This window comes from Neolamprologus multifasciatus, chromosome 16 (genome assembly GCF_963576455.1).
Source record: "Neolamprologus multifasciatus chromosome 16, fNeoMul1.2, whole genome shotgun sequence".
NCBI classification, from domain to species: Eukaryota; Metazoa; Chordata; class Actinopteri; order Cichliformes; family Cichlidae; genus Neolamprologus; species Neolamprologus multifasciatus.
This window is the reverse complement of record NC_140454.1, coordinates 1,461,694-1,475,793: the sequence shown is the minus strand read 5'-3', so window position 1 is coordinate 1,475,793 and position 14,100 is coordinate 1,461,694. Positions and strand designations below refer to the sequence as shown.

Sequence of the window (14,100 nt, the reverse complement as noted above, 5' to 3'; positions counted from 1 at the left end):
ATACAAGTCAGAGCTTAAGTTATTTTTACCTCCAATAGTGTTAACATGCTACACAAGTCCTGAACAAGATTGTTTTAAATGTTCATTGTAAGTGGGCTAAAGCAGTTAATTAAAAGTAGTCTAACATAAATGCTGTAATTTGATTACTTTAATAAACATGTAACTTGGATGATTGGATGTTGGCGTGACCACAGTGCACACGTCTGCTGTTGCTCACAGTGGTCCAAGGGACACTCAGGGAGTTTGTGTGTTCAGACACATGAAACATTAGAGGGAAGATTGCAAACCGGTACTTTTGAAACGGTGCCGGTTTTTATTTTTAGAAGTTTCTTTTTTTCTGCAAAATGATAACCAAGTTAGCCTTTTCTGTTGATACAACATACCTGCTTTGGTTGGAACCGGTGCTTAAACAATGAAAAACACAAACTTTGTCCTAAAACCTCTCATGTTTAGCTTTTTTTTGTAAAAAGATAACAATGATAGCCTTTTCTGCAGCTATAGGGCATATATGGTATCACTCTATCAAACAAGAAGACAGCTGCATGTAGCTATGATGATGTTTGCTAGTTCACCTTACATGCATTAATGTAATAACGTGGTTAGCCTACTCAATGTAAATTACACACGAACAACATTAAGCTACTCACGCAGAGAAGAACGGCTGCTGCTGCATCATCATCCTCATCATTTCTGCTACACTGGCAGGGCTAGGGGCCAGGACTCTCCTCTTCGGGTTTTTGGGGGATGTTGCTAACTCCATGCATTTCTCAGCTTTTAAAAAAACGCTATGCGTCGCCAGGTGTTTCATCAGATTTGAGGTGTTACCTCCTTTGACAGCATCACAGTATCAGCTTAAAGCACTTGTTGCAGCTGCTGAGTTTGCATCTTTTGCTGTGAAGTACAGCCAGACTTTTGACCGCTTCGCCTTGGGCATTTTTAATCTGTAGCTCTGCTCTAAAAGAACGTACGTACCTGGACCCGCCTACTATCCTCGGAAACGCAAAATGATTGGCTAGAATCTAAAGTCATCACAGCTCAGGAAAAAAAATAAAGCACCGAAATGTGCGCTGCTTTTTGGTCTGGTTACTACCGTTTATGTCAGAACCGGTTCCCATTCCTAAATATAAGGCCAATATTACTGTCCTTACTGTTGTATAAACCTGCTGCAGTTCATAATTTGAGACTAGTCAGCTGATGTTTGTGTGATCAGTATTTTGGAACAAAAACATTTGACTTTCTGTGTAACTCTGCAGCAGAAACACAGAAAAACATGAACTGTAACATCGGTTCTGAATACAAGCAAAGAGTCTGGGCATTATTTGAATGTTCATCCTGCCTCCAGAGTTTCTACTTGTGTTGGGACAAATGTTATAACCTCAAACTGTGAACTAACGTCTTTGTAGCAGAATCTTTGTGAATGCGTTGTGTCTGTGAAGGTTCTCAGTCATCCAGGTCATCGTAGTCTAAGGAGCTTGCAACGAAAAGAGTCTGGACTTCTTTAAGTTGCTTGAAGATGTTTCACCTTCATCCGAGAAGCTTCTTCAGTTCTAAGGTCAAATGGTGGAGAGTCCCAGATTTAAATCCAGTGGGAGTTTCCCCCCCAAAGAGGGACAAAAGGACCCCCTTATTTCTTCCAGAGTACCTATGTGACACATCACTGAGAGCTCTACTTCCTAAGACATCCCTGTTGCTTGGAAACTTTATGCCAAGAGCTTGTTAAGGACTTGAACACAAATGGACAAATGTATCCAAACAGCTGATGTAACCCAATCCAGCCAGCGAACACATGCCAGCGTGACAGGATGGAAATGGGACTTTCATCTGATGGTTAGAACGCCAACTGATTGATTTGGAAAAGGGATAATTACTGCTCAGCTGAACTTTTAGGGATTCAGTTTCACGTTGAATAAGTTTCACGTGTAAGCGTAGCGGCATTAAACACGATAGACCCCGCCATGTGTCGCTGTGGCAACACGTGAAGCTGAGGCAGCTGTTGCCAGACTGCTGATAGCTTCACCTGTTGTGAAGACACACAAACTCAGCGTGTGTGTGAATGCGTGTTATACTAAGGCCTTTCACAGTCGTGCACATGACAGTTTGGTTTTGCATAAAGCTGCTGAACTGGCTGATTGTTATTTAAACCTATTAGAGCACGCATACAGGCCGTCGACCTGATGCACATCAGGCTCCTGTGCTCATCTGGGAAATGAGCCTGTTTGGTGTAATAACTGAAATGAACGGTCATCGTACTGTGGTCCCTGAAAGCATCCTCTGTGTCACCTTCACTGTCTGCTGAGACTGTCTGGACGGTTACTACGTGAACAGACTTAAAGCTGTAAGTGTCTGTGTGTGTGTTAGAATAGACCAGTGACATCACTTCCTGGCTGTGTGACGTTGAACACTGTAGTGAAGCATGTTTCATGTATTTTTTTCCATATGTGCGTAGTTCCTGTTTCATGTGTGCTGGCAAGTTTTTAGTGTCTTCCTGGTTACCTGTCTGGCAACCATGGCTACTGGTTAAATACATGAACCAAAGTAGGGCTGCAAAAATCATTGTCTAGATACTTTCAATAGAAAATGACTTTAAATGCTTTACAAACTCATTCTTTCACTTGCAGAAATAAATCCACAGACACACACACACAAAAAGAGGTGAACGTGAACACACACCAAATCAACCAGGAGACACAAAACTCTTACAACTCTTCTTTCCTCAGTCAGAGGAATGTCACAAAGCCTCCAAGAAGACAGAGCCATAGTTTAGATTGTATAAATCTAAACTATGGTATAAACCATAAACGGTAGCGGTAGCGCATGTTGATGGTGTCATCAAGTTGAGCCTGTTTTGATCGAAAGCATCGCAGCGACTGCAAGCATTGAGCTAACATGTGGGGAGGAGGCGCTCATAAAGAAGACCGGTGCAGCGTCAGTCATATGCACCTGGTTTGGGTTTAAGCAGTCAGATGTTAAGCAGCAAAACATCATCTGCAAATTATGCTGCACGACAGTAATAGGGAAGAGACGAAGCACGTTTTGGAATATGGGGAAAGCCAAAAACTGCGCTTCCTCCACTTCCGTACCATTGATTCCTTAATGTTGAATTCTCTCACAGCGGCTCTATTCCCGTGTTGTTGCCGTATATTAATGACTAACCTCGTATTGTGGATGGATTATCTCAGTTGTTCTCCTGACTGGAGTTTGGTCCGTTTACAGCATCCTGCTATGTGATTGCATTTGTCTCTAACAATCAGGAACCTTCACGTTAACTTTTATCAGTGGAAAAAAGTTAGCGTTCATCCTCCAGCTTCACTGTTTATGCTATGCTAACATAGCTGTTTTGCTAGTGATCGCGTAGGACATCATTATATAGCAGCTAGCCCAACTTCAGTAACCCTACAAACATCACTGCTGTTTAGTTTTCTGTCTTTGTTTATGTTGGAAGTGATAGCAGAGCTGTACGTTTGATTTTTTTCAGAAATCTCTCAGTCAGAACATGGCATATCATGCTTAAGTAACTAGCAAAACTAGCGAGCTAACTTCCGCTAACTTCCTGCTAACTTCTAACTCTGTTATATTTAATAAATTCTGTTTTCATGGATACCTGGATGTTAAACTTAATTGTTACACCTGATAAAGCAGCAACGCTGATCATTTTATTAAAGATGAAAGAATTTAGACAGTTTTTAACTCTCAGTGATGCTGCAGTGTTTGTTTGACTTTGGGACCTGAAGTGACGGAGTTTAGGACCCAGATTACGCCACAAGGCTCCTGACTACGGTAGCTGTAATGCGCCAACAATCCATCAAGCGGTGCGGCTTGTCACTACCCGATCCGTACCGGAAACCCGATCGGTACCCCGCATGCGCAAATCTTACGTCACTTCCTCTCTTTGCCAACATTGCGACACTCAATATATTTGAATGATACGGTTAGCGCCCAGTTAGCTCTTAGCATTTCTCAACAGCTCTGCCTCCTTTTTGACTGCCCGGGATATTTAAACAATGGATAATCCGTATACAAACAAATTCATGCTTTTCTCCTTAACAGAGAGCGTTCCCCGATTGAACCACAGCGCCGTAAAATAAGAAGAATGGCGCCTAATTACAGACTTAATAATATTGATTTAGCAATGTTTCACGTGAAGATTCAGCAGCCAGATTAAGTGTTTACTGACAATTAACAGTGTAAGCGGACATCATCATCACTATTCCAACAATCCTCTCCACACAGACAAGCATAAACACACTCGATTATCACTAAATCAAATTTAACACACGTTTGTAATGACGCTAATTCAGTTTACAATAGGGTTCTTTCGCTCAGTCAACAGGTGGCGGTATCCTCGTACACTGGGGAGTACACTGCCATTAAACGAACAGAAGAAGAAGAAAACATCTGCACATGCGCCGTAAGGATCGGGTAGACCCGATTTGTACGGTCCGACTTTGCACATGCGCAGTAAGGATCGGGGAGTCCTGATCCGTAACTATCTTTTTATTTTTCGTTTTTGTCTACATTGTACTGAAATGCTTCATTATTGCAAACATTTTAAGAGATACTTATTATTCTTAACATTTTAACAGATACTCTGACCCGTAACTATCGTAAAACGCTTCGACCAGAAGTAGACACCTTTCGCGCATGCGGGGTACCGATCGGGTTTCCGGTACGGATCGGGTAGTGACACGGCTTCGTAGTCGGACTAAAACATTTTTGAGAGATGTTTGAGTGCCGTGTACATAAAATTATTTTGAGGTCAGTAAGCACAACCAGAATTCATACATAAGGTGCCCTGATGATTTTTGAGAAAAGTAAAGGATTCAAATTCAAATTCAAATTTTATTTGTCACATACACAGTCATACACAGTACGATATGCAGTGAAACACAACTGCTCGTGACCTAAAGAAAAAAGAAAAGGCTATGAATAAGATAGGAAATAAATATGAAAATTAAAAAGGGTAAATTTAACTAGGAAGGAATAAAATAAAATAAAATATAAAAATTAAAGTTAAAAATTAAATGAAATGAAATAACTGTACAACACAAATTAGAATGAAGGGTAAATTTAACTGGGAAAGAATAAGATAAAATATATAAATTAAAGTTGAAAATAAAATAACTTTAAGGACTTTAAGTGTGCCTTATAGTACGGAAAATACGGTATACAGAAGAAAAGAATATATGGAAATATATATCGTTACCGCACATTCTTCAAATTATACTGCAATATGGATTTCAGGCCATATCGCCCAGCCCTGAAGTGGCTGCCTTTTTAATGAAAGGTGGAGTCAGAGTCACAAATTAGCATCTTGCCAGATGAGCAATTATCACCAACATAGCCTTCCAAGTTTAATCCATAAATTTTGGCAGCAGGAACAGAATCCTTTGAAAAAGTGTGTGTGTGTGTGTGTGTGTGTGTGTGTGTGTGTGTGTGTGTGTGTGTGTGTGTGCATGGGGGGTGTTGTTTCCTCTAATCCGGTTGTTAAGTGATGACCTGCTTACGGGTCCAAATGACACTGTGTTCATTAAGATTGTCTTAATGTGTTTCAATGCTTTGTATCTCGTTCTATCTGAAGCTGAGTACCTTCATCAACATTTGAGTTTTTGCCAAGGTTCGTATATTAATTCAGTACAGTCCTTTTTTAAATGCAGACTTTGTTGTAGGGCTGTGCGATATGACCAAAACCTCATATCCCGATATAAGACATTTATCGTCCGATAACGATATAAATCACAAAAATGTAACATTTTCTGTAAATTCTGTGAATCTCGGGCAGCTCGACTTGTGTGAAGTGTTTCCAGCTGCGCGTCATGTAGCTGGAGTCGAGTGTTTTAACCGATGCATGAAACTATACATCTTTAGACATAAGTTGTAACGGCGCCGTTTTCTTTGTGAGTATTTATTACACGGCGTGCTGCGGGGAAAAGCCTGTTCTAACGTTTGAGTCTAAGGTTTATTTTTTAGCACCTGGCGTCTTTTTTACTTCTCATCCGTAAATAATCTGCTCTTTCACATGATTCAGTTTATTTTGAAAAGTCTCAACAGGATCTTGAGCTTTATTGTGAAAGGTTTATGTGGAACATAAACAAGCGGACACGCAATGCTGTTACCGTCGTTGTTGCTAATGACAACGCATAAAAACAGGCGCTTGTCCGTCAGTAGTGTGGTTATATTAAATATAAGAGAAAGAGAGAACTTTAAGAAATTAATAATAACTACAGTGACATCAGAACATGAAAAATATTGTCGTAAACAGTTTAATTTGTGACACCACGAAACAAACGATAGCGTAAAATGAAACCATCATCTTTGTCTTTTTGGAACACCTGCATAGAAAAGCTTCCAAAACACAAACCAAAATATATGAGACTTAATTAAACATGTAACAACTTCTAGCTCCTGAAAACGTGTGTATTTAGCTCTTGGTTGAAACAAAACCCAGTCCTAAGAGCCTGGGGCAGAGCTTTTGGTTTGAAGTTCATGCTCTGATGGTCCCAGTAAGTTCAAACCAGTGTGTCACGTTGCTGCAAGACACTGTGGTCGCTGTGCTCGTTATCTGTTGCCTTCAATTCAGCATAAATCTCCAACTCATTGCCCAAAAGTGTTTCACGGCACAGGATAAAAAACAAATGGGTGAATGTGGCCAAAGAAAGGCAGAAGATGCTGAGTATTTACTGATTTTATACACAAAATAAAGTCTGTAAGAGATAAGATAAGATAAGATAAGATAAAACTTTATTAATCCCTCGGGTGGGTTCCTCTGGGAAATTTGTTTTCCAAAAAGCACAGCACCGACAGAAGTTACAAGTTAAGAATATTATATATATATATATATATATATATATACACACACACATATATAAATACAAGACATTAAGACATATATAGATAAAATATACAAAGGGGATAAATAGAATAAATAGGAATAAAAATAAAAATAAAAATACAAGTGAATTGCACATTTAAAGTATGGAGTCTATTGCACCGCTGATTATTAACAAAAAGTATTGCACAAAAGGTAATTGCACAGTGAAGAGAAGAGGCACTACAGCTTAGTTGTTCCCCCCTCCTTTGTCCTCCTGTTTCTCCTCCCTCTCCCCTCCAGAGAGGAGTTAAACAGTCTGATGGCGTGTGGGACAAATTCACCGAATAGAAGAAGAAACACATCCAGTGTACCTCCATGATGGATTGGACTGTACCACAGTACAGCAGCTGTCTCTCTTTCCCATCTTTGTACATACGTCGTTGCTACTTTTGAAAAAGTAACAGAGGATAACATCTTTTGTCTGAGGTGCTGTCTAATTGCATTGGTGATTTCAGTGTGTCTCTGTGAGCCGGCTGGATAGGCTGACTCGCTGCAGACGACATCTGAGGAAGATTCATGTTCACCACTGCTGCATTGTTTTTCTTTGCCTTCATGCGCCCATTCTTCAGCAGTTTAGGCAGTTACACACATTAGGTATTGCTTTGCAATGCAGCAGCCATAGAATTCGTTCCTCGTTAACTACGCTTATCCAAAGTAGCTCAAAATAACACACGATGATCCAACTCAAGGAGCAAGCTTCTGCTAACATGAGCACAGTAATGACAGTTCAGGCTGTGAGTTTCAGTTATTTCACAATAAAAGCTCTCTGCATCTTTGGGTCCTGCTGGCAAAGGGATAAGAACGACAGTGCTGTGCACAGCTGTGGAGCTGAACTCTCAGGCTGAAGAAACAGGCTAGTAGTCTGTTTTAGATACTTTCAGTAGGAAAATACAAAATCTATATTATTATAACTATTATTAGCAAACTTCATTCATTTTTTGCACAGTCACAGTCTTCAACCGTTCAGTTTTAAGTGATACAATTAGTGTTAGATAGTATTAGTGTGTACTTGTAAGTGTTCATGCAAACGTTTGCACAAATATTTGGTAAGATTAGGCCAGTGACAGACTGAGATTACCCACAATGCACCACTGAATGACACAGGAAATCATTCCTGACTGTGGTCATCTCCCTGTAAACTCCTCCATCTAACACACTGTAAACACTGCAATAGTTACACCTTTCTGCACACGCTCTATAGTAACACAGGAAATAACAAAGTTCACAGGTTAGAGTCAATGTCAGTCATATATATTCTCACCTCTGTAATATTCTACATCACCATTCTTGATGTTTATTATTGAGTGATTTGTATACATTACTGCTATTTCTTACATCTGTAACATATTGCAGTCAGCTCAGTCTGTTACTGTTACTGTCTTGGAGCGACTGTAAGCCACATCACCCCAACCAATCACAGCAGATGGCCCCGCCCCTCCCTGAGCCTGGTTCTGCTGGAGGTTTCTTCCTGTTAAAAGGGAGTTTTTCCTTCCCACTGTCGCCAAAGTGCTGCTCATAGGGGGTCATATGATTGTTGGGTTTTTCTCTGTATCTATGAAGCGCCTTGAGGCGACTTTTGTTATGATTTGGCGCTATATAAATAAAATTGAATTGAATTGAATTGAATTGAATTGAATCATGTTCTTAGGGATTAATAAAGTATGCTGATTCTGAATTAGGGATTCCTCACACGTGCATACCACCAGTCAGGTAATCTTGTGGTCATGTCTCCAAAAACACGCCACGCTACATCATCCCCGACCTAAAACCATCCATGTCTGCTGGACATCCTAAAAACATCACTTAGAAATGAACACGCATATGTAATCAGATTACAGCGATGCTTTAGTTAATTCAGCACAAAGTTTTAAGAAAATGCAAACATCATCATTTACACAAATTATATGTCAATAACGTTGGACGTCGTTACTCGACACTCGTGTCACATTTGTCCGTCTGAAAGTTTTTATCAAAGCAAGATAAGAAACAAAAAGAGAAAAATAATCACGTAACCATGAACATAAATGTTGGACCAGCTCTGTGTAAAGATCACAGGTGTCTAAGGTTGTTTGAACCCTCACTCACCATCATGTGTTCAGCAAATCAACATCTCTTTCCATAAGAAAAGTGAAAAGCATCAGCACATTTGACAGTTTCCTGTGTTTCCCCTCACAAGTGTTACGTCCTTACACACTCTGGCTTCCTCTGCTGTGTGTTTAACGGTCTGAAGAAAACGCTGCTGATTTTGGCAGCACACTCGCTTCTCTCTCTTCTTTGCCTCATTTCCTGGAGCACAACCTATTTTTCTCTTCCAGTCCTGTGGATATAAAGACATAAATCCAGAGTTATCTTTGGTCTGACTTCGTTACAGGACATTCAGCTTCACTGGACTTGACCAAGTTGTTTCTTGACGCGATCACCTGTATAAGGTTATTGTTTGACACATCTGTGTTTCCTCTACGTTACAAACACCCATGTGTTGTGGAAAAGAAGATTATTTATAATATCAGTGGCTAACTCGTGTCCAAATTCATGGGCTGCGTCCTCCTGAGGCCGCATTTGTAGACCGATTACGTCACAGCGACGCGCCGAAGGCTGTCCAAATTCGTCGACTCCTCCGAATGCAGCCGACAAATGCGTCCTCCTTTTCCCCGAATTTGAAGGATGGGTCGGGTCTGTCCTTCGTGGCCTACCATATCCCAGAATTCATAGCGCGGCCCAGCCAAACAACAGTTTCCAATAATGGCGGCCGCTACTAAGTTTTAAAATTACTCTTACTAATCTTTCTGGGTCACAAAATAAACTTTTAACATGTTTTCAGGCGAGAAAGTAGCTGTGTAAACATCAAATATCTGCTCGTTTATCAAGATATCGCATATTTGCAAAAGTGCTTCGACTTTTTCAGAGACGTCTGTTACCCACCAGCTCGATAGCTCGCCGGGAGCTCGAGGGTCACTGATGCCGCCGAGAACGGCACAACTCCCGGCACATCATGTTCAGATCACCGCGGAGTTTCACTGCTCAGGTTAAACGTAATATATAAGTCACTTAGACAACCTAAAATGTTATTGTTGGGCTTTTTTCAGTGTTTTGTTTGTTCGTGAGTAAATCAGTTTGGCTGAGATTAAAGTTATTAGATTAGATAAAATAAAACTTTATTAATCCCCCGGGTGGTTTTCACACAGCTGAATAAACGTCAAACAGAAAACTGATTAAACAGAAGAGTGAGACGGTCGAGAGTTTCCTCCAGTGTCCTGTTATATTTTAGATAACAAGGAGCAGACGGCCGAGTTTATTAAACTCCACCGAGACAGCGGTGACGCTAATCTGAAGGCTAGACCGTCCAATTTCACAGCCGTTTACTTCCGGCCTACCCGACCTTCTGAGGACCCACGTAGACCGCGAAGGCCGGGTCCTCAGGAGGAGGCAGCCCATGAATTTGGACACGACCAACTGCGATGCTAACAGGAGTCTGTCAGTATTTGGAAATCACGTGGGACAAACTGTGGTGTTCTTGTTTGGTCCTCCGTACATGTTTATGTGTCTGACACATTGAAATCGTAGCTTTCAGTTGACTAGCTTGCCTTAAGCCAACTAATTAGCCACAAACACACAGCCTATCACTGCTTCTGTTACTGCTAAGCACTCTTAATAAAAACAGACGCTCTATTAAACGAAACTGTCTAACATAGCAATAATGCCCTTTCACTGACATGTTGTGTAATCTTCTTAATGCAGCTTAGCACGAGCCTGTTAGCCTGCTACGATGAAGCTGACACACCCCAGTCTTAGTAATCTGAGTATTTATTTATTTTACACAAAAGGTGCAAACGTTATGTCAGCTGATGTATTTGTTCAGCCTCCTGATTCTGTTTAAAGTATAAAAACAATATAAAGACTGAAGATGTTAAAGTAAAAGCAGGACAATCTTACCTGGTGCAGTGATTCATGCACACTCATGGTTACGCTTGCTTAAACTGGATCTTTGTTTTACATCTTACATTCCCAGTAACTGGAAAGAAGGAGATTGATCCTGATAAAGACGCAAACATGATATGAGCTAAAGGTAAAGTAAGCATCCAGTCTGTCTGCATCATAGACGATCAAAACATGGCTGGAGCTGCCAAAACCACGTGCACGAAGGACATTAGTCATGTTTGATACGACCCAGATTTACAAAATAGACAAGATAGAATTTTTTCCAACAATATCTTTATTATTTTTTTACATTTTAATGACTTGCAAACAGTCCAACATCCTAAACACTACATGAACACACACTCCTCTCAGACAGCAAAAAGAAAACAAAAAAGTCGTCAGATTTATCTCAGTCCTCGTCCTCCTCAGATAATACAAATCCTTCTACAAAATTCACAAATGGTCTCCACACCTTCTCAAAAACATCCAATTTCCAACTTTTTGTGTACCTCATGTTTTCTGGGTACAATCCCAGAATAAGGAAGCCAGGATCCAAAACAACCTCCATGGATAATATTTGTTTCATAGTTTGTGTTACTGCAACCCAAAAGGAGCCAATCTTCCTGCAATGGACTGATTCTTATATAGCGCTTTTCTACTCTCCCGGAGTACTCAAAGCACTCTATACAACACGCCACATTCACCCAGTCTCACAAGCACTTTATCTATACTTAATGCTATCTAACTACATTCACACACATTCATACTCCGATGGATGCATCGGAGAGCAACTTGGGGTTAGTATCTTGCCCAAGGATACTTGACATGCAGACTGGAGGAGCCAGGGATCGAACCTCCAACCTTCCGATCAGTAGGTGACCTGCTCTACCTCCTGAGCTACAGCCACCCGATCCCAAATACAACGCCAAAAGTTACCTTTATCTTCATTACATTTATTACAAGTGTCTGGAATATTAGAGTTGTACTTATTTAATTTTTCCGGAGTAACATATATTCGCATTAACCATTTGTATTGCAACAACCTTAGTCGACAAGATTTCATTTACTGTTAACAAACAATGAAATGGTAATTATAATTTATTATTATTAAATTACTGCAATTTTAAAAAGCATCTGTAAAAAATTTGGAATAAGTCTGAAATAAAAGTTTTCAGAGGAGATTATAGAAACTGTAACTGAAACAAACGTCATGAATCGATCGCGTGGAGACGAAAACTACAAAAATACACCACAGATGTAAATTTATAAGCACATGTGACTATCAGGTAGAACTTTACAAGTTTAATCAATGCTGTTGACACACTGTTAAACCGATCGATTACACAGTTAACCTTTAGTGACACGAATCGTTAAAGCTAATTGGTCTGTTCCTGTTTATGGGCGACCTCTGGCTTCCAGTCCTCAGTGGGTTATTATTACGTTCACACAGGGATGTGTCACGCTGCGTCGTCACCATCACACTCACTGATCCATGGTGTTTATGGGAGATGCAGCTGATTAATATCAAGGACAGAAGGTGAAAAGCAGGGGCTGGACTTTCACAATAAGAGCGAGGGGACGATGTACTGTAAAGGTCTTTCTCTCAAACAGAGTGAAGGTGTTTTAAATAATCCCTCCCTCTCCCCTTTCTATGGATTCTGCTGACTTGCTGTTATTAATGTTGTGTGTTTACTTAAGTTACTTCTGCTCTACGTCTACTGAAGCGTTATTAAGATGTGAAATGCTTATAGTGATGTAACTGTAACAGATTACAGTGTTGGTGTGTCTCCTAGGAACCAATAGTGAGATTCATGCTGATATTCTCTCTCCCTGCGTCTCTCCAGGGCCCTTCAGGACTGAAGGCATCAAGGCCTCTGATGTTCTTCCTATTTTAAAGGAAAAAGTTGCCTTTGTGTCAGGTGAGTGTCAGTCAGTGTTGTTGGCGTACTTTACATCAACCCCCTGAGTGTCCTACAGCAAAGAGCCTGTCCCCACCACCATGGTCATGCAGGACGAACACATAGGTGTTTGAAGCATTAGCAGCTATTCTTCATGTTTAGTAACATTGTTTGATAGTTAAGAATGTTTTGAAATTTATAATCTTTTCATGTTGAAGACAAAAAGATGGGATTTTTTCTCAGTCATAAGGAAAAGGACCAGTAAGACCACAGTCCACAGTCCTGTTTAGAATATATTAGCATCTCTGTGAGTCGAGTATGTTGTTACTCACATATCTGCACACGTGAAAAGCTCATTGGACTCACGCACATCCTGAGGCAGGAAAGGCAGAGGGAAGATCATCCAATCTATTCACACCATGGGAACGTCTCTCCTCATTCGCTGCCAAAGCAAACATCCAAACAGACACAGCAGTGTGGCCGGCTTCTTCTACACATAGTTTAACAACTGTGCTTTTATTTTGAAACCTGCATCACTCTGATCCATTCCAACAATGTTAAAAAGACGCTGAGAAGAAAACTGTGCGACACCTGAACAACAGAACTGTTGAGGACAGCGTTGCTGCTCAACACCTTAAATGTTAATTGGTCAGCTGGTTTATTTGTGAAGGTGTGATTGGTCACTTAACAAAGTGGTAACACTTTACTTACACTTCACATTAACACGTGTTTTGGCTTTAAGGTTTTTCTTGTGCATCTGCTTGCAGGTGGACGAGATAAACGAGGAGGACCAATCCTGACGTTTCCTGCCAGGAGCAACCACGACCGAATAAAACCCGAGGACCTGAGGAGGCTGGTAACCTACCTGTCTACTGTCCCCAGGTACTGTCAATGCCATCACACACACACACACACATCTGCCTTCATTTTCACGTTAGAGGTATCATCTGTTGTCTTTCTACTAGCTGCTCTGTTAGGACATTTAGTTAGACTCAAGTGTGACGGGCACTTAAGGAAGCAGTGAAGGCTGGAGTGGACATTTAAGCAATTAAGTGCTTCCTTGTAGTCTGTTACAACAGCAGGCGTAGACCAGAGTTTAATTTGCATCAGCATGAAAGCTGCAGTGTCTGCAGCACACAAGAGCCCGTCTGTGAGCACTCACACAGTCTGAGGGTGTTACAAGGAAAGCAGTCGAAATATTAGGCACAGGCCTGCCCCAGTCATCGTGTTTTCGTTTTGGTCTCATCGTTTTTAACATCTTTTCAGTTTAAGCTGATTTAAAGCAGCGGTTCTCTGTGGGGCAGGCAGGAAAAAAATCCAGTTAAAATATGTTCAGTTAGTGGTAGTTATTCTTTTCTAGCAGGTGATTTTTAAAGCTAAAATTAAATTGCAGTCTCTTTTTAGCAGTTGTGGGGT

At 40.7% G+C, this 14,100-nt stretch overlaps 1 protein-coding gene across 2 annotated transcripts in view; it reads left to right on the top strand.

The window, feature by feature from the left end:
- Positions 1 to 14,100, top strand: part of kalrna (kalirin RhoGEF kinase a) — a 163,340-nt gene that overhangs the window by 38,832 nt on the left and 110,408 nt on the right. For both annotated transcript variants that reach the window (XM_085136077.1, XM_085136078.1), the window contains exons 2-3: positions 12,631 to 12,705; positions 13,452 to 13,566. In XM_085136077.1, the coding sequence (XP_084992203.1) occupies positions 12,631 to 12,705; positions 13,452 to 13,566 (190 nt within the window). The remainder of the gene's footprint in view (positions 1 to 12,630; positions 12,706 to 13,451; positions 13,567 to 14,100) is intronic.